The 25,850-nt window shown below is 32.8% G+C and overlaps 1 protein-coding gene across 1 annotated transcript in view; it reads right to left on the reverse strand.

Annotated features, from left to right (window-relative positions):
• The window catches only part of SPAG16 (sperm associated antigen 16), a 755,650-nt gene that overhangs the window by 652,596 nt on the left and 77,204 nt on the right, over positions 1 to 25,850 (reverse strand). Inside the window, exon 10 of the mRNA XM_011358649.2 lies at positions 276 to 403. Within this exon, the coding sequence (XP_011356951.1) occupies positions 276 to 403 (128 nt within the window). The remainder of the gene's footprint in view (positions 1 to 275; positions 404 to 25,850) is intronic.

Below are 25,850 nucleotides of genomic sequence, written 5' to 3' on the forward strand. Positions count from 1 at the left end.
TCAAAAATTATTTGTGCTTTATTTTAAGCCAGAACAGCAACCTCTACAATAGATATGCACAATAGAGTACTCAGTCTGTACTGCCACCAATGGCCTAAACCAATTATTTTTAAGATTTTTGCAGCAGCTAGAAGCAGATTCTTTCACTACTATGATAAGCAATTTGCAAACAGGCTAAAAGCAATCCACTATGACCACGAATGGCTACAAGAGCACCTCAATTTAGACATGACAATAAAATCTCAAAGGCATTAATAAAACATCAAGAATCCTACCAGCTCACTGGAAGTTCATGAAGTCTAAATATGCTGTTCAGCTTGTAGTCAAGTTTTGCTGGACAATTATTTTCTTTACATAAGTACAGGTTTGGATTTGATTTCATATCTGTGGGAAATTCTGAATCCTAGAGAAAAAAATAAAGCAAGAGCTGTGTATAAAATAGCCAAATCACTGTACACTTGATATTGTCTTATTTAATATTTAATTACAACATAAACATTACTATTATATTCCCTCAGGACTGACCTTAAGTCCTTCATTTCCTATTTTATTTTTCAGAAAATATGCAAAAAAACATAAAATTTTAAATAAGGCACATGTCTATTTGCATAAGTCTAAACTGCATGCTATTAATAAAAACTATTTGAAAACACTCTTATTGAATTACAGTGAAGCACAATATAGTGTTTCCTTCTATTATTCAAGTATCCTTTTTTTGGTAAGTTTCCATTCCAACAATAATGTCAACAAAACGTGCAATCATCCTTATACTCCATTTGTTCTCTATAACGGTAAACTAAAAACTTTTTCATTGGGTAAGAAAATATTTGCTAATTGATTATGGTTTTCTTCTTTTAAATCTGAGGACACAGGGCTAATTTAAAGGCACCACTGAAGGTAAAATATTTCTGTCATAACCATTTTAACTCACATATATTAGAATCCACTTGTGTTATGCTGCTCAATGCCTTCCTCACCAAGCAAACTCTAACTAGAGATCAAAGATCATTTTTCGGTCCATGAGAAAGGAGTCTCTCCTCAGTGGAAAGAAGACGTGCTATAAATAGACACTTAATTAACACTCAGTGATGGATGGATTAATTGCTCAACTCCACAAAAAAAGGAAATAATTAGTCCCCTTACATTTAATGCTTTAAAACAGTCTTTAGAGAGGGAGGCATAGCATTCATTTGTGCACTCATTCATTTATTCAAAAAATATTTACAAGTGGCACTTTATCCAAACATTATTCTAGACATGGGGAATCCACCAATGAACAAAGCAAATAAAAAGTCTTGCCCTCATGGAGATCACATTAAAATAGGATCTTTAATATATCCTCAGAGCTGAAAAATGATAAAGCCAGTTTTCATAAATAAAGTATTTTTTCGATTACCAAAGTAATATATTTTTATATAGAAATTTCATGAATCTCATAATACCACAAAGAAAAATATTAAAAGCAGTCTTATTCTCACCATCCAGATGTAATTACTTTAGTTTAATCATTTGTCTGCATCTTTCCTTGATTATACAAAATTGAGATTGTGCTCTATTGAGATCCACTCTCCAGTTTTCACTTAATATTGTATCACTGCATTTTCACATTATTTACTTTGCTTTGAAAGAATGGTAAATGCCATATTTTATTGAATGTTCGTTTTTGTTTCCCTTATGATTACCAAAGCTATGAACAGTTTTCTGTCTATACGTCTGCTCTTCACTGATTACATCCTTAAAGCAAAGTTCTAGGAGTGTAAATAAATAATAATTCAAATAAAATAAATATTTAACAAAAAAACATGATACTTCTTCACAAGTTGCTCTTCAGAAATGTCATATGGATTTCTACTCCGGCCAGTCATATAGAACTATGTGCAATTCACCACATCTTTCTTAATAGTGTGCATAGGCAGGCATGAGACTTACCCCACCACACACACACACACTCATATTTTAAATAATTTGTTCAGTATTATTCGACTAATGCTTATTATTGGGTGTCTATTTTATGATAGGCACTGGTTTCAGCTCTTACAAAATATCACTAAACAAGACAGACAAAATTCTCTCCCTCGTGGAGCTTGCATACTAGCTAAGATTAGACCATGGACAATAAAAATAATAAACATGTAAATTATAACTGTAAGGTAAGAATGCTATGGACAAATTGTGGCTGATTCATATATAAAACTGCATTTCATTTACATTTCTTGAATTACTTGATTAGGTTAAACTATTTTTGAATTTCTTATTTCTTTTTATACTCCATTTTTTCTAAACTTCATATTTACGCCTTTTGTCCATTTTTCTATTATGATGGTACTTCGTTTTAATAATGTAGCTTGGGTTGGAAATGGAAGGAGAGTAGATTATTATGTTGGAAAACATATTAACATGAATTAGAATCCAGTCTTATATAATTTTTGATTATATGAAAATATCTAGAACCGGAAATGTATTATCTACAACAATTTCCATAAGCACCAATCATAGTATAAAACTAATATAGCGAAGCATTAATAAAACCTAATTAACTAGGTTTAATAAAAACCTAATCAACTACAATCTATTTAGTGTAGCTTCGAAGAATATAGAAAAATATAATAATAAATGAACAACTATTTAAAAGGTGATTTACAAGAGCAGCAAAGGCCTAGTAACAGCAATCTTATCTAAATATAGATGTACTTGCAGAGGCAAAACATAAGACCCCTTATATCACCCAGCCTATATACTGAAACACTGCAGGAGACAATAGCCAATAAATGGGCATGCTGGATCAGTGAGGTAAAATATGGTATACATAAATAAGGAAAATGCATAGAGAACAGAAGAAGTAACATAAATCTTAAAGCAATTCTTTCAAGGTACATAACCATTAGAATTGGAGGGCAAAGCTAAGCTCTCAATAATATGCTATGATAGATCAATGGTTTTCAACTGACTACACATTGAAATCACCAGGCAACTTTTAAAAAATACCAATACCACTGGGTCTTACCCTAGACCAATTAAGTAATCATTTCTGAGGGTGAGGCTCTGACATCGGTATTTCTTTTAAAGCTTTTCATATGAAACAGAAGTCAGGAATGAAAATCCTGGTTTTCCCTAGTGATTCAGCTCCACTGCATACTAGTATGTGAATTTAGTCAAGCTGTTTAACAAACTTTCTAAGCTGTATTTTTTCCATCTGTAAATCACAACCAAAATCATATGTGAGGATTAAGTGAGATAATCTCTATAAAGCATTCATCATATGCTTGGCATCTAATAAACCCTTAATAAATGTTAGCTATTTCTATGCATATTTTTATTATTGATGCAACTAGTGGCACGTGTTAATTTCAACCAGGTAATAAATTCATTATGAGTTACTTCATACTCTATTTATAAAATATTCTATTTTAATCAAATATCAGACTTAATATTCTCCAGGGGTATTGATTGAAGCAGACTTTAGTATAATATAATTTGTTAGATTTTCAGTCTCAGAGCAAGTTGACTGATGGCTATCTCTATTCTAGGAAAATTAATAAAAGTTCTTGTTTCACTGGCCAGTTGGGATTAAATATAGTCTTGCTTCTTATATTCAAAGAATGAAAGGCATGATGGGTACCCTTCTCTCTAGTTCAGTGATATATCAGTTAGGCATCTCCTGTATCTATCCTGATTGGGAAGCCAACTATTTATTTGGCCTCCTTCCCACTGAGTCTTTTAGATACCCAGGTTTCTCCCAGACCCTATATCCATGCCGTTTGATTTGTGTCTGCTTCTCTATCTCGTTCTTTGTTTTCCACTGAACTAATGTCCATGAGAATTACCCAGACTAATTTAGCACCTGAAGTTCACAATTATTCACTCAGGTATTTACTGAACACTTAAATGTCTACTATGTGTCAGTCATGGTAGTATAAGACCACAAATATAATGAGAATACACTCCTTCCATTCCAAAGACTCACAGTCTCATGATGGAACAACATAAATGAAAAACCACATCAATGAGAAAAAAGTTAGAGTAGAAATATGCAGAAGATGTTAAGGTAAAGAAATAAGCAATAAAACTATTAGAATAAAGTAGATAAAATTATCATTAATTTTTAATCTGCTTTTTATATTAAATATTATAATCTATCTAATAGTGCATCAGTATATTGATTTTTTAAATTATACTACTACTCTTGTATACTACATTAAATAGAATGAGGTATATGCAAGGCTGATATAACTCTAGTTCACCAGTGTGCTCTGGTTGGTTGCTAAAATACCAAAAGATGTACATACTACTTGGAAAACAGCTGAGCACATCCTCTACGCTCCTCCTACCCCTACTACCTTGGTCTCTTCTTTGGGTGCCACCCTTGGCCCCTGAGTTATTCACTATTGTGCCCTAATTAAGGTAATTCGTGGCACTCCCATGACCTTCCTCCCACCAGATATCTAGCACATACTCTGATTACATCTATCATATACTCTGATTGGTCAGTGCCCATGCTATAATAGTTGTTAAATATTTTGACTACTATCCTGAATTCTATACAGGTAAATGCATATACATATTATATATTATATATATATTATATATATGATATATATATATTATATATATATACACATATATATATATAACACACATATACATATTGCATTTTTATTAAGAGAGAAATCTTAACAGTGGTCATCAGTGGCTATAGTAGATCAGACTGAAGGGAAGAGAACCTATTACTTTTTACATTCTACCTTATTTACCATTTGAATATTTTACTAATTTGTAGCTATTGTTTTTACTTAAGTTTTCAAATAAGTAATGTATGTAAGGAAACTAGCCCTGCATATATTAAATGCTGTCAAGTTGCAGCTAGTATTTTCAAACTATGGTTTAACTAGATATGATATAGTTAAAAACCTAGATTTAAATGACTATTCTAAATAAAACAAGTTTTGCAGGTGTAGCAGACACTGTTAAGAGTTCTTCTACATTTCCCAGACTCCCTGCAGTTAAATTGAGTTAAAGTGATTGGGTTCTAGGAACAGGATATGAGTAGAAATAATGCAAGCAACTTCCAGTCCTAACCTTTAAACCTCCCAATATTGTTCGCCATTTCTCTTCCTCTACTGTGATGACTTTAAAGAACCATGTCCTGGATGGTGTAGCTCAAGATGGCTGCCCATATCCCTGAGTCACTAAATGAAAGAGAGGCACACAGAGGAGTCACACTACCCACAGGTTAAGAATAAACCTTTGTTGTGAAAGCACATGGGATTTGGGGCTTACCACTTGCAGTGGCTAATACTGTTTATACTGACCAACACAGCTGGGAAATGATGTTGATTAATCATGGTCATTTACATTAAGTTTTGTAAAATACAAGGTTAACAGATGAATGTTTTAAGATAGACACTACATAAAATAAACACATTAAAACAAATTTTAATGTTGTTTTTGTCTCCTTGTCTTAAATTTCCATGTGAAGAGGAAATGACCAGAAATGAAAAAATTTTGTTCAGGCTCCTGTGCCCTCATTATTTCATTCATCACTCAAGTAATCCATTGCCTGCTGACAAACTTCATGCATCACTACCTAGGAATGACTGACAGCTGACATTATCAGCAAGATTTGATTGAGCTAATTGACATTCACAGTCTAAGTATGAAAATGAAAGTGAGTCAGGGAAAGTTTTCCTTACTTACTTATGTATTTGTTCAATTTCTTGACCTTTATGTTTGTTTGCATTATTGTGGCCTTAGATTTTGAGGAGAAAGATTATACTTGCAAAATGCTGTTTTCACATGTAGTTAAGCATTTCTGATCTAATACTCCTAAAGTATCTAATTATTTTTAGTTTCTATTCTATATGACTATATTGAGCAAAATAGTTTTAATGCATCTTAAAGCTATCAGCGTCATTCTTTGACCCATATTAAAACAGACTAAAGCAGAAAGATTAACAGAATAAAATGTAAAATCAGTAAACTCACTTGGAAACTCCTGAAGTTCATTACATTTTTAAAGTATATTTTGAGACTAAACTACATATTTGTACCATAAACTAATAGAACAGAGATCAAAAATTTGCTGGATTTAAAAACACAGGAAATTATGACTAGATGTATACTTTCTCTCAGTATGATATTTAATGCATGCATTTGTCTCTGGTGAGGTCCCCGGGGTGTTGGGTTCCTTTGAGGCGTAAGTATACATTTTCGATAACTGAAGTATCCAGAAGATTCAATATGGATTATTCAATAAAAGTTGTGAAAACTGGTTTAACTATTTGAGAAGAAAAGGTAGACTACTGTCATCCTGCTCCCAAATTAATTCCAGATGGATTAGAGTTCTGTGTTAAAAAAAAAAATCATAAAAGAACCAGACTGGACATATAAATAAAGATTTATATGATCTTGAAATATGGAAGCCCTTTTTAATCATAACATTAAGGAAGAAATCATGAAGTAAAAAAATTACATTTGATTACATATTTTTTAAACTTATAAAACAACAAACTGCAAGAAAAATGTTGGTATGTTAAAGTAATAATATAATTACATACAGAGATTTTTAAATCAATCATAAAAACAACTCGTTAGAAGAAAAAGATACAGAGACTAAGGATACACAAGTCATCTATAAAGTAGTCAGTGAACATGAAAAAAGATTCAGTCTCACCACTAATTAATGAATACAATTAAAATAACAAATGAGACAGTAGTCATCTGTGAATTGATAAACTATATTTTTAAATGAGAAAATTGATGAGGAACATTGATACAGGTACTCTTATATACTGTGAGTGGTGATGTAAATTGATATAAACATTCTAGAAAGAAATTTGGCCATATGTACCAAACATATTTTAAAAAATGACTAAATACCTTCTATCAGTAAGTCTATTTTTAAAAATGTATTCTAAGAAAATATTCAGACCAATGTGCTAGGATGTATATGTAAATATATCTCTGGACCATTATTTATTATAGCGAAGTACTTAAAACACCTAAATTCCAAAAAATATGGATTGGTAATTGAGTTATAGAACACCATGCATCCAGGTGATGGGATCTATTTAGCTATTATTATATTTACAATGAATATTTATGAACATAGAAAAGTATCCACATAACATAAAGGACATATGTGTGATACATCTCTATCTCTATCTCTATATCTATACCTATCTATATCTACATAGATATATAGATGTTTATGTATAAATGTGCAACTAGAAAAAAGTTTGTCAGAATACTAATAGTAACTAACTCTATATGCTACTTATTTTACTTTGTATTCATCTTTGCATTTTCAAACACAGCTGGATTGCTTATCCTTCACTTTCTCTGGAAGCCATTCTCTGGTGGCTCTGTAGTCTTCAGGAGCCTAAACAGATGCTAATCAAAATCCAAGCAGGATTCAAGGAGGTTGTGGGATCACTCATATAGTATCTAGTTATTACTTTATGCAAGGTATTAATTATACCTGTTTCTCCTCCAGTTTTAAAACAGGTCAGTTCACTATTGTAAGAAAATGATTATAGCATCTTTTAAAATTCTATTTGACACAGAAATGTAAGCAATTAATTGAAACATAACAAAAGTCAATGAATTGGATGTTTGCCAGTAAAGGACATAATCTATTTAGGTTTGTAAGTAAGGTAATTTTCCACCAGCATTTATATTTGAAAATGAATGATTTCTAAGCCTTTACTAATTATCCTCATGTAGTAGAACTTAAACTAAAATTGACAGATACAGACATTTCAATGACTTTTAGACTATACCTCTCACTATGATTTTCACTTAAACAACTGTGTGATCTCTATGACACAGAGACCAAGAATAAGTTTTACAAAAGTTAAATTTTCCTGAAGATATATCTGACCATCTAGAAATCGCTGAATTGATGACTTGTCTAGTTGCACTCACTGCCTAATATATTCTCTACTCGGCAGACTTCCAAAATGAAGAATAAGCATGCATTTTTGTAATTGAAATTGCAACGCTTAGCTCAGCTATCTTATCCTGAGTTTAATGTTGTTAAATTAATAATTGTAATTTAATAAAAAAATTAAGTCATCCAATTTTTCATTTTGATAAAGCTTGTTATGCAATAATGCAAATATCTAAAAAAGTATTGATTATATATTACATGTAAAATAATACTATACAATAAATCATAACTTTTGTTTTCAAATTATTATGATCGCATAAAAGTGTTGCAAACTCAAAAACATTCAAAGGGAAGGTGAATTAAATAAAGAGACAGGTAGCGGAAAGCACATGAACGTTAGAAAACTACACCATAATAACAAAACAAGAGACTGTTTATGTCAGTGTGAGGTACTGAAACAGAGCTAGACAACACTTTATGCAAAAGTCAAAAATAGAGAAACTTTTGTAACTGGTGGCCCTGTTTTCAACAGATACACTAAATCAGCAATTAATACTTTCACCCATTTGAGTTATGGCATTACTCAGAAAATGTCAAAGATTATCTGATTAGTTTTGTTGCTAGAAAGTATGAATAATTATTTATCTCTCTACTTACCGGTCTTTTATCAGCTTCCATTCCTCAAAGAAAATATAAAACTTTGCTACCACAAGATTAAGTTATTTGCATTGGTGGCTAAGGGGACATGCCTAATATTTTGGCTCCAACTGATTGGCATCTGTTTGCTTCACATATCCAGATATAAATGCAAGCTTATGCCCCAAGTGATTTCATCTCAGCCATCTGAAGTTTCACTGGCTATGAATATCATCGAGGATGATCTGTGTGTGGCTTGGTAACTTACAATGTTATGAGCTTCAACAGTAAAATAACTAATTTCTACTCTGAGTTACTTAAGGTACTTGCTATTAAAATGATCTTCTGCAATATTTATCTTCTTTTTTGTTAATATACATTTCAGTGTCCTTCTTTGCATTTTAAATAAGGATGTAGGTGTGACTATATATAGCAGAGTCAGACGTTCAAAAGTGAGGCAACAGGAAGATAACTTGTGACAGCCTGCTGAAATATGAAAAGGTTAAAGGATAATTAAAACCCAAAACTGGACAAAGGAAGTCTATACCTTAGGCCTAGTTTCTGGAACCCTAACTACATTCTGTTAATCATGAAACTTGTAACAATGAGCTCATACGCTAACTGCCAATTTTAGCCTGTGTAACCCTGCTTGCTTGCGTGGCATGAAAAATAATCAATTGTATATAAGCTGAAAATTACTGTTTGGCCATCGCCCATGAGAATACTGACTACTGCCCATGGGAACATAGGCAATCACCCATAGGAACATAACATTCTAACAACAAGCTTTCTGCTTCTGTACTCCTTTCTTGCACACCTGACCAGTGGGTTGACAAGTAGTGAACAGGAGAGAAATAGATCTTTGTGTTTAAGGAAAGATATACATTTAATACATAGATAAATTCTTCACTTCACAGGTACAGAGAAATCAATTCGCCCCCCTTTTATTAGTAAATATATAATTTTTTTGGTCTTTCTTGGTCCCATTTTGCCCCTTTTGGCAAAGACATGAATAAAATATATAATTAACTTTTCTCTTAACTCTAAGAAAAAAATGAAAATATTAAGATTAAATTCCAATGCATATAAGTCTCAGTATTGGGAAGACAATTGGGAAGGTGATGACTGTAGCGGCTGAGAAATCCATGTTTGCCTTGCTTAAATTAACAGTTGACACTAAGTTCCAATCAATAAAGGGAATGTAGTATGAATGTAATCCCAACGTTAAAAGACAATACTTTGAGTCAAATGTTGGGTTTTCCCTTGGGTCATTCAACAAATATGTATTGATAAGCCTAATTTATTAGGTACTATACTAACTGCCTGAAATGAAACACACTAGCAAGCAAACTAAAAAAAACAAAACAAAACAAAAACAACAACAACAAAAAAACACACCTGTCCCACATGTGTCTTACAATATATTGGGGAGACATTAAAAAAAAAAACATAAAAATAAGTAAGTCACATAAAATATCAGAAAACAAAAATTGCTTTGCAAAGAAAGAAAAAGAGCAGAGTAAGAGAGGCTTGGAGTATATGGAGCAGGGGGAGAGTGTATTGTGGGGAATAGTTGGGAAATTTTACATATAGTGGTCTGGGTAAGGCTAGGCGACATTTGAATAAAGACTCGAAGGCAGTAATGGAGTTAACAATATTTAGAAAAACTTTCCAGGCAGAGAGAAAAGCTAGATCAAAGACTCAAAGGAGAAAGTGAACAAGACATGTTCCGACAACAAAAGAGAGCATTATGGTTCAAAAGAAGAAAGGAGAAGGATATACATTTTAGGTGAATTATATTGAATTATAAACATTGGTAACAAATGTATATATAATAATTTTTAAACTTCAGAAATATCAACAGTGGGAGGGCCAAACAAAATCCATCTATGGATTACCAACTTTCTATACCTAGCCCTGATTTACAACTTATTAAACTTGCTAAAAATTTTTAGTTGGGATTATTTTAAACTATTAGTTTAACTGAAGTTTCTTGAGAGTGTTCAGAAAATGAATGGATAATAATATTAAATGAATCCTTCTTAATCTTAGTTTTTTCACTCTTACTCACAGAGCAGAAATAAAGCAGAAATTTACAGAACAGTCAGATGGTTTCTATTACTTCATTTAGAAAGATGTGTTAATTTACAAGTGGTGTGCTAGTGACTGGGAATACAGGGATATTAGAGATATTCCCTGATCTCAAGGAGCTTACTGCAGGTCCTAAAGGGAAACTGTTGCTAGCGAATTATGACCCCTAAGAGTAGAATGAGTGAATACTTTTGAAAATACTGTTACTTTCACATTCACAAGCCCCAACAAGCCAAGCCACATTTAAAATTTTTCCCACTGGTGAAAACTCATTATTGTCACAGTATAAAGTTTACAAAGTCCTTTCACATATATTGTTGCATTGATATGCCTAGTGTTTTATTTTGTCTATCATTATTATTATTATATTTTCTCCATATAGCTAGACTTAAGAGAACAAAACAGCTCAAATGTTTTTTGTATTAGAGTTAGAGTGACTTGACATAAACTAATCACAAAATAAAAAATGTACTGATTCATTTTTCTTTAATCTTTATAAGATTCCTTATATACAACTCCATGTAACAAGTTGTCTCCCCCAAACACAATCATGGTTTTGTTTTGTATCCAGCTTCTAAGAAAAGTCTCAAATGGGATGCCAGTCACTTCGTAGGGATTGTCCTGAGGTTCTTTTTATGGATCTGGGTATCAACTAGGCATGACTGAATACACTGTCAGGCTGAAATTAATTCCATATACCATACTACCTGCAAAGTTATATACACTCTATTTTATGTAAAATATTGCCTTTGACTGTAGGGATTCCATAATTTTTCCAAAAGTCTATCAATTCTTTTGAAGTGTTCTTGGATAACACTGGGGTAAAATAACAAGTCAATCTCTTTAAATTTGCACAACAGAATGCCTTTGCCTCTTAATCATTTGTAGATCTCACTATCAACATTTTATGTATTAATAAGAATTCAAAGTTTTTAATAATTTTTCAACATTCATCAAAGTCTGATTTATAACAAGATGATATAATGTTAGCCATCAATTTCTCTGGCTTTACTAGGCATTGTCACTGAATTTAATTTAGTCATCAGAAGGCTGCATATACAGACCTGCCTCTTAAACATTGAGCTCCTCCAGTCTATAACCCTTCTTCTTTTATTCATTCTACATCTAATCCTGTAGTGCTTTGTCCATGCCTGAGATTTGCCCTAAAGTATATGCTGGCTTCACCTAACTCTACATAGATGTTCCATGCGTACCTCACTGTCTAACACAAAGCATTTTTTCTTATCTTTCATCCAAATCAGTTTCACCTTTTGCATTCATGATCTTGATTAATGGCACTAGTTTTCACTTGCAAGCCTGAAATTCGGCATCATTCTAATTCTTGTTGAACCACATTTTTCAAACTCATTTTTCCCTGTGCATTTATTTACTTGCTCCTTTCTTAGTACAGGTCTCTATCATTTTCCACAAGAGGTTGCGGCAGCCTCTAACATGACTCTCTGCTTAAGGAATCCCCCACACAACATGACATTACTAAAAGGCAAATATAATCATATACCATTCTTCTATATATTACCATCAAATGACTCCCTATTGTCTACAGGGTAAAATTTAAACTCCCTATTGTCTACAGGGTAAAATTTAAACTCCATGAGACCATCCATGGCGATAACCTCATCCTATCTCTCAAACTTCATCTTCTACTGCTTCCCTAAATATAGAGCCGTGTCATATTATCTCTTTCTTTGAGCCTTGTTATTAATGAGAACTGTACGTGTTACAGAATATTGCAATTGTGTCATTGCATAGTCCTTCATTCAACTATGAGCTACTAAAGGACAAGTATAGCATATTATTCACTTTTGTCTCTCTAGCATAGTATCTTATACATAATAGACACTATATAATGCCTAATTAGTGAACAATTGGCATCCCAAAAGTGTTGCTCATACCTCATTCACAGAACAAAATCAATATATTCATCTGAAGTAGAAATAGTATAAAAATAAGTATAATTTATATTGTTGTGCATGGACTTAACCTAAGAATTTTCTTTCCCTAATTCAATCACTAGGTGGTAAATCCTACATGAGACTGGCTAGAGTATAATTTATTTTTGCACTATGGAATGATAATGTGTTAAAGATTTAGTGACTCTAAAAATGCATCTTCTGATTTACAGTGACTAACAGTAACACTATGTAAATGATTTTTAAGCCATTATACATTTATATTTTAGTAAAATTTTAGAGACTCTGATTCAACTTCTATATTTGACTTCTAGCCATGCACATATATGCCAAATTTACTATCTGTTCATAACGAAATCAAAAATTACACAGCAATAATTCAAAATAATCTGTTTCAATTTTTCAAACATGTGTCTTCTGGTCATCATTAGTTTAATCACTTTGCAATGGTTGCTTCATTCATGTTTGTGTGTCCCTGTAATGTTAACAGGCACAAACAAGGGAGTAAAGCACATTTATCTATAACCAGATAATTTTCAGCAGAGTGAGGTGACTGGGAATGAGCAGCGTCCCTAATGTGGATCTACCATGACACGATATTTAGGTGTGTTCTAGGGATATAAATCAATTAATTTCAAGCTCAAGGGAATCACAGTCTTACAGGTAGAAAATGGCACTTGAATAAGATGGTAGCAAATAACATGCATTAACCTGAAAAAGAATTTGGACTAGGAAAATCAAAACCTGGTATGGCAGGTATTTTTAGAGACATACAAAGTATGTAAATGAGAAACCCAAACACAAATGAAAACAAATAACAGAGGGTAAAAGTAAGTAAGGCCAGATGGGCTAGAAAGCTGAATGACAGAAAACTATGGCAAAACCTCTGGACTTTTAAAGACATTGGAGTCACTGACATTTCTGGGCAGAAATGTAATTTTAAAAAATATTTCATGCTTTTCAACAATTATATACTATTTTAAATTATTCAATAGATGGTACATCCTACATGTAAATAAAAAATTTAAGCTTATAAATATTTCTTCTCGAAGCAGAAGAGAATTTCAGTAATGATAAATGAGATTATGTGAAACAAGCCTCCAGTTGAAAAAAAAACTGGAAAATACGGTCAAAATATATATTTTTTTAAATGTGTTTGAAAGCATCAGAGAATTTACCAATGTAATGAAGAATAATGGGTTCAAAATCCAAGGGGAGAGAGACACCCATTGAGGAAAGCCTGATTTGGAGACCATTTTCTCCTAAAGTTTTGGCTCTTGTGAGACCATTCTAATAGAGGAGGCTAAGAAACTGAAACAAGAAAAACTAAAATTGGAGCAAAAGGTCTAGCCAAAGGATGGGTTCTGGTAAACACTCTAGAGTTTGGATTGAGAATGTGAGAAACAAGAGTGAGCTAGAAATAGACTTGACTTTACAAAAAGAAAGCTAAAGTTTGAGTCATATAAATCACTAATTGAAATAAGGTGATATGCAATTGATAGTGCTTCTAGCACAGCTGCCTGCAAAATGTGAGCATAAACCCTCTTTGAAAAATGATACTATTGCTCTTGGGCCTCAATTAGATTTCTATTTCTTAAAAAATATATATATTAGTATTCAAAAACAAAAACAAAATAAACAAACAAAACAAGCACATTAAACTCAAGACACTGTGACCAAAACCCAAGAGAAATGATGAAACTTACCCACAAAGGATGCACATGATAAAGAAATCAGTCACAGATTATAATTTGTGAATTAGAAGACTAATCCAAAGGATCAAGAAATAAATGGAAGAAAAAGATAAAATTATCTCAGAAATGAAAAACAAACCACAAGGCTCAAATTAAAATACATTAAGGAGCACCGAAGAAAGTCAGAGAAACAACCAAGGGAATGACAATGAAAGGAAGTCAGTTGACCCTTGAACAATTCGAGAGTTAGGTCTGCAAACCACCTGCCCAGTTGAAAATCCACCTACAACTTTTAACTCCCCAAAAACTGAACTAATGGTCTATTGTAGATTATATTATCTACTATTAGATTATAGTATAAGTAATATAAACAGTAGATTAACACATTATATGTTACATTATATACAGTATTCTAATAATAAAGTAAACTAGAGAAAATGTTAAGAAAATCGCGAGGAAAAGAAATTATCTTTACAATAGTTATTTTTAAAATTGCATAGAAATGCACCTGCAGAGTTCAAACCCCTGTGGTTTAAGGGTCAACTGTAGTACAAACTTTCAAAGGATGTGAGGGAAATGGAAGACAGGTATAGAAAAAATAGTAACACTTGCATAATCATAGTCTCTAGAGAAGCAAAATAAAACAATAGAACATAAATAATATTTAAAACTAAAATTTAAGACAATGTTACAAAAACTTAAAAAAGGCTTGAATGTACACATTAAAAGAAGCCCAATGAGAACTGAGAAATATTAACCCAGATTATCAACTCTGAGACATATCCTGGTAAAACTATTAGACTTCTAAAAAAAAAAAAATCCTCAAGTTCCCCAGGCAAAAAGATCAAATAACTTACAAAGAAAAGAAAGGTAGTACATAGCATCACTCTTAAAAAAAAAAAAATTAAAAAATGGTATAAATGATGTAGCATGTTAAAAAATAAGTTCAGTAAAAGTAAGTATGAAATAAGAACTTAAAATGCAGCCAAATTGTCCTCCAAATATCAGGGCTGTAGAAAAACAATTTTAAACACAGAGAATAATTTAGGGAATTCTGTAAACTAAAGAATACTTTAATGAGAGAGAAAAATATGCATCTCCTAGAGAAGAAAGCATAGCAAATATAATGTAATATGCATTATTACAGAATCCCATGGCAGAGCTGAAACACACATTTCAATAAATATAAATAGGTTTAACTCTCATATCAGAAAAGAGTTTTTCAATCTGGATCACAAGCAAGATGCACCTATAAGCTATATGCAGTGAACACATCTAAAACAAAGTGATTTAGGAAAACTAAAAATAAAGAGATATACAAAAGTATAATAGGCAAATGAAAAAGTAAGAAAGCAGGAACAATGATCCTGATATCAAAGTAAAACCTAAGCAAAAGGAATTAAATGTGACACAAAGAAAACTTTTTAATGCCAAAAGCCATGGTCCGCAACCAAGACACAGCAGTTATTAATATCTATGCACAAATTAATATAGCAACTACTTTTATGAAGCAAAACTACAGGAGATACAAGAAGACGTAGGTAGAACCAAAAGACATCTTTAATGCACATAGCAGCATTATGTTTAATAGCCCAAAACAGAAAATAACAAAATGTCCATTAGAGTGGAATAGAAAAATAAATTCTAGTCTATTTATATAATAAAATACTAAACTACGATACTGTAATTACATACAACAAGGAGAAATCTCACAAACATATTTTCACATAAAAGAAGCCAGACAAGAGGTATACGTACTGGACATATATATTTATGTACATTTCAAATGCAGGCAAACACGACTACAGTGTTTGATAGGGGACAGTAGTTGGTTGTGTATGGTGTGTGTGTGTGTGTGTGTGTGTGTGTGTGTGTGTGTGTCACAGGTTGAGAGACCAAAAGACTTCTTGTTTTAAAGCTTAATTAGTATGGCTTAACTTGAAAGGAAGACTCTTTTTTTAATCCACACTTTTCTGGAACCAATCTTAATCCACTAATGGTGAGGTTGTTTGTTTGTTTGTTTGTTTTTCTTTTCTGGTATTGGACCAGCATGCTCTTTCAGACACTGGAGGTATGATTAAAGGCTTATACACATCAATAATAATTACTGGGCTCCAACCCATTTATGACTTTAATCTGGGAACACGCATTCCCTCCCTGAATCAACCACAAGCATTCAGGAAAATGCATTTGCTTCTTCCTTCTACTAAGTTTGCTGCCCAGTTAGTCATTGATATTCTTTCACCAGCCACACAAATTGAATAGGGTCTTCTCTTAGTACAGCTTGAGATTAAAGTGTATGCTGTTAATTATGTGTGTTCTTCCACGTTGTGGATCACAAATGGAGTACAAGGTAAAGACTCCAGGGAGCACTTGAATATACAAGAAGAGAATGATTAAGGAAGTATGTAATTATAGAAATCAAACTCTTCTAAACACACTGCTAGCAATAGGAGACATGAAAATCTCACATTTATAACAATATTATTATGAATAATAATATAATATATAACATTTATGAAGTGCCTTAGGCAAAAAAAATATTTTTTCCTCAGCTAAAGCTGTAGATTATAATAATCAATTTTGTCACATTCTTTAGGAAATTTAATTAATGAAAAAACTTTATCTCTAGTTAATGAGATAAGAGAAATGAGTAAAAGGTCAAATTTTGAACAAACAGACTACATTATCTGGCATTTGCTAAATAGGTGGTTTTGAAATCTAGATTTAAAATAAAATTTTAAAGTGACTTTTTTCCACTAAATTAGAATTAACTTTAGATGTTTTCAAGGTCTTTAGAATGCCTTGGAAATTTATAGCACAGAATCAGAAAAAACCAATGGAGATAGAATATAATTAAACTTCTAAAAGAGGTGTGTCTAATGTATGGGAAGAATGTGTACATTTCAGAATAGAATGAATCTATAGCTAGATTATTTTAATGCAATCTTGTGAAGCGACTTGTGCTTGGGTTACAAAATTTCATCCATTCTAATCTGGCAATAAAGAAACAAGGTATTAAGATATACAATTTAAACCCAGGGGCATGCAGAATCTGACCACCCCATTTTTAGCTTTGGGTGCGCATTACAAAGTGAAGGTGAAACAGGGGCTCAGCCCTATAGTCAGGCTTATGAAAAAAAAAACTGCCTTACATGTCAGGCAGCAACAGACTGAAATCTCTGGTGAATAAAAACCCCAGGCTGCTCAGAAACTCACTCTCAAACAACATATTATCTCCCCTGGTGACTAAATATTTTCAATTCTGGGGGAAAATTGAGTAAATACAGAGATGAAGAAGTAAATCTAACCTATGATAGTAATTTGAAGTCATATCTCCAAAGCAATTCTGAAGGCAGCACATCAAGAATACAAATACAGTGTCAACTTCAATCACATTACCTATCTTTAAACATATAAAAATCAAAGTTACAAATTGCAGAGGACAAAAGGACAAAATTAAAGAAAATATAATCTTGATATTATTCTATGGACTAGAGTAAATGCATATTAAAAACTGAAGAAAATAAATAATATTTAAGATGTTTAAGTGTTAGAATTTTAGAATGAAATATATACTGCTTTCTTAAAATAATAGATCAACAATTTAACATAAAACACAAAGCATTGAAATTAATACAGCAAACTCTTCTGTATTTTCAATTATATAAAACTGTTATAATCTACATAATAAAGAGAGAAAAAACTGCAAATACGACCATGACCTTAATTTCATTGGAGGGCTGTCATTACACATTCCCCACATGCCATCAGAGAAAGGTATAGTAGGGATTCTTGGCTATATACAGCGCTTTCATACTAAAGTTTTAGGAGTCATAGTAGAGACAGAAAGAGTAAGAGGGAGGGAGAGGAATAGTGGGATAGGAATAAAAGAAAAGGAAAGAAGAATAAAGAATGAGAGTGAATTTTAAACTCTGTCAGCAGTCAACTCACTTTTTAATACAGAATCTCCTCTGCTTCCCTCTGAGATGTTTTTGTATACAACTTCAAACAACACACAATCTGCCTATGTGTTTTCCCTGATATGTTTATACTCTTCTCGTGCAACCAGTTTACTGTCATTGACACTTTGCCCACTCCATTTTGAGGCTTAATCTGGAGAGAAGCAAGGTGAGCCATCAGGGCCACGCTCACTGCCTGGTGCCTGAGTCCCTTAAGTACCAGAGCCAAGGGACTTTTTCCACCCTCTGGCCTTCCAAAGACAGCCCTGATTGGCAGATGTTCACTATGTCTGCCCTTAAGGGTTTAATCCTCCAAAATTCTTCATTTGTACCCACCATCTCTCTCACAACTCTTTATTTTCATTAATATTGCAAATTATGAAAACAGTCTGACTGAACTGGAAAAGCTACGGATTCATATATTGCTTTTGAAAATGTCCAGGACAAGTGCTGAACAGCCAGTATGGTAATTTATTATTATAATATGCTAAATATATACAGGCATTGCAGAATAGTGGCTTTAGAGTTAGATCTGATTATAAATCCTAGTTCTTTCACTTAATAGCTCTTTATATTCATACACTAAAATATCACTTATTATTATAAGCCAGACACTATGATAGATTGGAGATAGATTAATGAGCAAAAAGGGATAGATTCCATGCTCTCTTGGAGCTTACAATGAAGAAGAGAGACATTAATCAAGACTGGTACTAACACATGTAGAATTATAAACTAGGATAATGTTCTAGGAAGAAAAGAAACAAGAGTCTAGCCTCTACAAGGTAGAGAATAACAAAAGAAACTGGAGATTTTTCTGTCATGAAATGATGCTTGTACTAATATCTGAAGGAAATAGGAATTAAATAGAGCCTTAAAAGTCGTTAATTCAAAGAAACCGCTCCAAAAGAAAACTCAAAGTCTAATATTTTACACAGTGTATTTTTTTCCTTCTTTCTTCCTTTCTTTCTTTCCTCTTTCCTTTCTCCTTTTTTTTTTCTTTTTTTACCAACTAGATTACTGATTTATTTCAAGGGATACTCAATATGAATGAACTGCCAGATGAAGAGATGCATAGAACAAAGCCCCAAATCCAGGAGCTCCTGTTCCATGGAGTTTGAGGCCTGGCACATGGATGCATTCTAGTTCACTAACCTGGAAGCTTCTGTGGTGTATTTTTTTTTTAATTTATATTTCAATTATAGTTGACATACTATATTAGTTTCAGGTGTACAACATAGTGATTAGACATTTACATGCCTTACAAAGTGATCACTCTGATAAGACTGTCTTCCATATGTCTTCTGTGGTGCATTTTTTATGTTATGTTAATAATAATAGAAAAACTCATTATTTGGAGAATATCTCCTATTAGTCTAGTTGATACAATACCCCATCTTTCAAAGGCAGGTGACTTTAAGTTGGGTTCAGGCATATGCAAAGGCCCAAGCACAGAAGGAGTAATGATGCATCAGAGCACCTGAAAGAAGGCCCCAGAAAGCCCATGGGAATTTGGTGCAAGATTTAGTGAGCAATGGAACTCAGATGTGTGCTAGTAAGGCCAGAAACTCTTACTAGTGCATATCTGAAAATAAAACCCAACTGAGTCAAAAAGCCAAAAGACTGAAGTAAATTGAAAAGCAAAGGGAGGCAGGGAGATACAAAGAGAGAAACACAAAGAGCTGAAGAGAGACAAAGGAAATATATTAGTATTTCTTGAACCCTTCAGATCCAGTCATCCCTAAATCCAGAATTGGCACATGGGATTCTCAATTACATTAACCAATGATTTTTCTTCCATCTTTTAGGTAAAACTAAGCTACTTCGAGATGAGTTTTGACTTAAGGTAGTTTGAGATGGGTTTCTGTCACTAGCAATGCAAAGAATCTGAACTGACAATGACAGAGAGAGGCCCAAGCTCTAACTTGTATTAACTAATGAAAACTACTTGCACATTCTGCTTAGCCACAAAGTGGGAAGAGAGACAATATGAAGAATAACATAAGGTCATAGGAAAAGAGAGCACTTTGATATGAAGGCAAAGTAAGTCAAGATTTACCAAGCATTTTCCTAACTCAAGCACTCAAATTTCTCTGATGTTGGGGCCTGACTGGGCTTGGAGTACAAAAGTAAAGCTCACTGAAAGAGCATAAGTCAAGGCTTGTTAGACTCGGGTATCACTGGGGGCACTAAAGTCACCCTTATTTTGTTTCAGCAAGAACACATTGCTTTAAAAATAGACAAAAATATTTTTGAGGAACAATTTTAAAATATAGATTTTTATGAATAATAACAATATGAAGGCTTGCCAGGTACTGAGCACCTCACTAAATGCTATGCAGACACTGTATTATTTAATTTTAATAAAAGCTATTTAAAAGAAGGGTGTTATAATCCTGATTTTATAGATGATAAAATTGAAGGTCAGAGAAATTAATTTACCCAAGGTCTCAAAGTTAGTAAGAGAAGAGGAATGGGCAATGTGACTCTAAATCTCATATTTTTCCTTAAAATGCTTAAAGACTAAGAGGGTTTTTTATTTTTGCATAGCATTACATGCTATAATGGGAACAAAAAGACTGCAAACTAAGAAATGTAAAAGATTTAGTCTAGGAGTGCCACTAGTGATGAGTAATGCAAATGTTCCCATAAAAGAAAAGGAATTGAATGGTATTTCAAAGGAATTAAGTGGCATTAGGAAAGAAATATCATTTCAGATAAAGATTTGCCAATTGTAGGTAATATGAAGAAATAAATAATACAATACAATCAGTATTTCTGACCCTCAAATAACTCATAAGCTATTTGATTGAATAAGACGTTAAATCATTTAGTAGCATGATAAGAATAAAATAATCCAATAATATAATTAGATAAAAGCAATTTTATTTGTTAAATTATAGATTGAATTATACAGCATCAGAAGGCTACAGTACTACAGCATTTTTCTAAATGCCTAATGTCAATATTGCTTGACATATAGGGTTCAAATAAATCCGATTGCTTTCAGAAGAAAGTAATGTTAATCTTTTGTGTCAACCTCCTCCCTGCCCAATGCCTCCACTAGTCATGGACACTTCTCCATCAAGTTTGAAAAACACTAAAATTGTTTTCAAATGCCCAATTTAGTCCTACTCACATCCTACACATCACTGATGAAAAAGTTGCTGCAAATATGATTAAGTGACTTACTTAACATTAAACAGCCGATAAATGACAGTAGACTAAAACTCAGGGCTTATGACTCTAAGTCCAATGTACTTTCAGCTACATTTAACTGGTAATTTGAGAATGACTAAGTTAGTTCTCAGATGTCTAAATTTATCAGCACATAGGAATTAAAAAATATAAAAGATATAAGAAATAAAAGGCACATCTGCCTTTTGTAGTAGGGAGAGAGGATATAAGTGAAACATGAACTAGTTCCGAAGACCGAGGTTAAGTTATTTGTCCAAGGTTACATAGTTAGTGAACAGTAGTATTATAAAGACAGCCTGGATACACATCTTAAAGCTTGCCAGCTCTGGCCCTAAATACATATTGTATGACCTTGTTATTTGATGGAACATATTAAAATACATAATCTGATGCAGGCAAGTGAGTTCAGATTTGTTTTCTGTCCTGAACAATAAGTGTAATGTGATACAATAGGGCTCCATATGAATGAAAAATGACCAAATAACTAAATGAAATCATTGTTAACCTTCAATATATTTCATCCCTCTGCTTTTCTATATCAGAGTTTGATTATTTGTGTGATTTAACTACAGAATAAGAGACTAGGGTTTTTATTCTCCATTCAGTACTATTTCTCTCAAAATAACTCCCTAGAAAATAAGATGTACTATTTCTTAGGTGAATTTTATATCCAGCAAAGGAAATTAAATTTGCACTGGATATTTTAATGATAGCCATTTTGCCAGAACAATCTTTCTTAAACAATCATTATGAAGCAGACAAGATATTCAGTTTTAACAACTAGAGTTGAGATAGCATGGAATATATCCCTATAATTTAATACAGCAATTATCTCTGGAGTGTATCAACATTGTCCTTGCTTTCATTGCTTTGGTGACACAAATCCAAAAATAATCATTTGAAATTCAATCTTTAATTCCATTTATATTAGAAAAAAAATTAGCTATTCATTCAAGGAGCAAAATATCAAAAGATAGATGAAAGATAGTGTGGCCTTTTAAAGCAGGATGTATATATGCCAGTTCCTACCTTTTAAAGAACAGTTTATAAAGAAAATGTATAGAGATGATGGTAGTGCAAGGTTATAATGTATCTGCCTTCTAGCCAAAGAAGCAAAAATATGGATAAAAACATAATTTTAGAAACTAGCCAGTAGTGCTAATATCTAACACATATTTTGAGAATACATATGTGGTCTGTATAGATTAAGGAAAAATAAATGATTTGCTAGCTATAGGAAAAGAGAGCCAGATTATAACCATATATTATATATGCAAAAATAAATTCTAGAGACATTAAAGATATAAATGTAAAATATAAAGCTATAAAAATACTAGAAGAAAATTTTGGTTACTTTTATAATATTCTTATGAGAAATTACTTTTATGAAAATATCAAGAAAAATCCAATGAAATAAGAAAAGTGATGTATTTGACAAAATAAAATTTTAAAAAGCTTCTTTGGCGAACATTAAGTAGTTTAAAAGAATAATAGAAAACTGCCAAAATTATCTGCAATGTATATGGAAGACAGGGGAGCTAGTATCCTTACTCAAACATTTATAAATCACATAGGAAATAAATAACGGACATATTCAGATATTTCATTAACTAAGAACTACAAACGGCCTATAATAAGCATAAGAAAATGTTTAATTCACCAATAATCAAAGAAATGGTAATTAATAATAGTATTTTTCTTTTCTCCTATTGGCCAATATGCTAAACACATATTGATGAGAATATGAGAAAATAAGCACTTACTCAATTTTAGATGAAATATTAGTGGTATACCTTCTCCTGAGGTAAATTTTGCATGTTTTTGTCCTTTGCTTTCTGACACTATAACATACTCCAGGCTCATCATCTATGTTCCCTGCTCCAGCCCTAGCATCAGCCATTTCTCCAGGGATCCCTGTTTCCTTCAATTGGAGGATTACCATGTTTAACACAATTACCATATCAGCATATGAAATAAGATTTTAGATTTTTAAAATTCATTAATTAATGTACTAAGAAACTTATAGAATGTTAATTGAATAGTGAATACAATGTTAATAGAATAATATATAGAATGTTGGTGTTAACAGTAGAAGTGGAGATACAGAACTGTTGCTGCAATAAGGTTACATATCAACCACACATCCTCACCTGGCTTGGGTGTATCCCTTAATCGACAAAGGAAAAGGAGGGAGAGAGGGAGAGAGGCAGAGAGGGAGAAAGAGAGGGAAAAAGGGAGAGAGAACACTAGAAACGTTCCTGACATTGAAGGCAAAAAATCTTCTTTGTTTTCAAAGACTCTCCAGCAAGCCCATGGCAAAAATATAAATGAAACTCAGAGACCGGGTTCTTAGCCTGCCTGAGGGTTCCCTCCTAAGCCCAGAGCCTAGAAGGAGGACAAACCCTTGAACAAGATGTTTAAAATCCCAGATTCTATAAGGACATCTTTGAAACAGTGTGAGAAACATGGCATCCTTAGAATGGGTCCCATCTCTATGAAACAGAACATCAGCCAGCTCATACTGGTACGTGAAGGTACCATGTCTCTTTCATGTCATTAGAGGCATTTAGGCATCAGAAAATTAACATCTTCAATGTTACAGATGGGTTTATTAAATACAGAATAAAAGAGCACACTTTAAAATAAGCTCTAATATCTAAAAAAATAACTCCTTCAGTAAATTAGCTATAAAGAAAAGACCATTCATTTTACTAATTATGAATGTTTTAACAATGTATTTTAATAAGATTCTGCTAACACGAAGAACAATTGTGCCCATCTTATCATATTAGGTCATAAAGTCAGATTTTAGAAACGAATATAATTAAATGTAAATTGAAAGTATTGGGTCTATAACGGGTAAAATGACATATTCTTGTACAGAAATTATTTCATTTTTAAAAACCATTTCATCTTCTATCCCTGATGATAATAATGATGTGACCTAAACCATATTATGAAGCAATAAAGTGTGAGAACCTCCCTTCTCACTCCTGCCCACCCTTCGCTTCCTTCTTCCAAACTCCTCTCTCTCGTTGCCAATTCAAAGCATCCACCATGGCATTCGGACTAGACTTACTTTCCTCTTAGATAATCCCTTGTTCTATCCCCTGTTCTCTCTTTTTCTAGGTATATAGGAAAATTAAGTTTTCCATGGAAAGTGCCCTTCAAGTTCCTGCATCATACCTTAAAGTTCAATGACCTTTAAGGCCAGCTATGAATACATGTCCCCTGTCAAAACGTTATCTGAAAATAAAGTGTCTTTGATAAACTAGTTTTCTCTAAGAACCCTCATTTATAACAATCAGCACATGAAGACTGTGTAATAAAGGATGGAGACCAAAGGTTTTGGAGGTAGAATTTTTGAGTTTGAGCTTAGCTTTGCCCCATACTGATTGGATAATCTGATACAAATAAACAAAATTTCCTGGGCTTTAGTATCCTTACCTACAAAATGAGAATAACATCTATTCTTTCATGGTTGTTGAAAAAAATCAAAATGAAATAATATATTTAGAATGGCTGTATTTAATAGTGTCACATTATCATTATAATAATAGTGATAATAGTTAACATTTAAGACAGCAACTCTTATAAACACTTTACCTTCACAGTGGCCAAATGTGGTAGGTACAATTGTTAGCCCCTTTTTACAGATGAAGAGAAACAGGCAGAGAGAGAATCTACTTAACTGAATCAAGGCCACACAGCTAGTATGTGACCAAACCCAGCATCTGAGCACAGGCACTACCTATCTCTCTCCCCAGAGTCATTCGTCTTCATTACCCTGCCATGCTCTATCATTAATTTTAAGGTAACCTAACCCTGTACTGAAATTATTTTTAAATATTTGTTTATGTCTAGTATTGGGAGTTAAACATAAAGACAGTAAAGATGTGTTAGTCTGTGAATGGGAATTTTCTTCTGCGTATTCAATTCTATTCTTGGAGAAAGAAATAGAAGTGAGGGCCAGATAGATATTCAAGTTTTAGGTAGCAAGAGTTTTTTGGGGTTTTTTTGGCTCAAATGTAACATAAAATAAGAGATAATTTCCTATAATTTTGCTCAACACAGCCCAGAGAATGATCTATTCTCCCGCTCCCAAACACACACACACACACACACACGAAATAAAGACATTAAACTAATAATAGCCAAACCATTACTCATCTGTCTCAGGAAATAATTCAATAAAGACAGACCTCCAGTGCTTGAGATAACAACCTGGAGGAAGAAGTACTGGTGAGAAGACAACTCTCCTCTAATAAATGAAAGCTTGGGCAGAGTGGGGAAGGACTTAGAAAGTCTGAGCTGTCATCAGAGACGGGCTGCTGTTGGTGATATCTACCTTTGGAGGCTAAGGCTCTGAGGTCTTGTGCTACCCCCCTGAGGCTTGTACCAAGATGGAAAAGATGTTACCCAGAAGGCTAAGCTTTGAACTAGAGGAACC

This window comes from Pteropus vampyrus, unplaced genomic scaffold, assembly GCF_000151845.1.
Source record: "Pteropus vampyrus isolate Shadow unplaced genomic scaffold, Pvam_2.0 Scaffold42, whole genome shotgun sequence".
NCBI classification, from domain to species: Eukaryota; Metazoa; Chordata; class Mammalia; order Chiroptera; family Pteropodidae; genus Pteropus; species Pteropus vampyrus.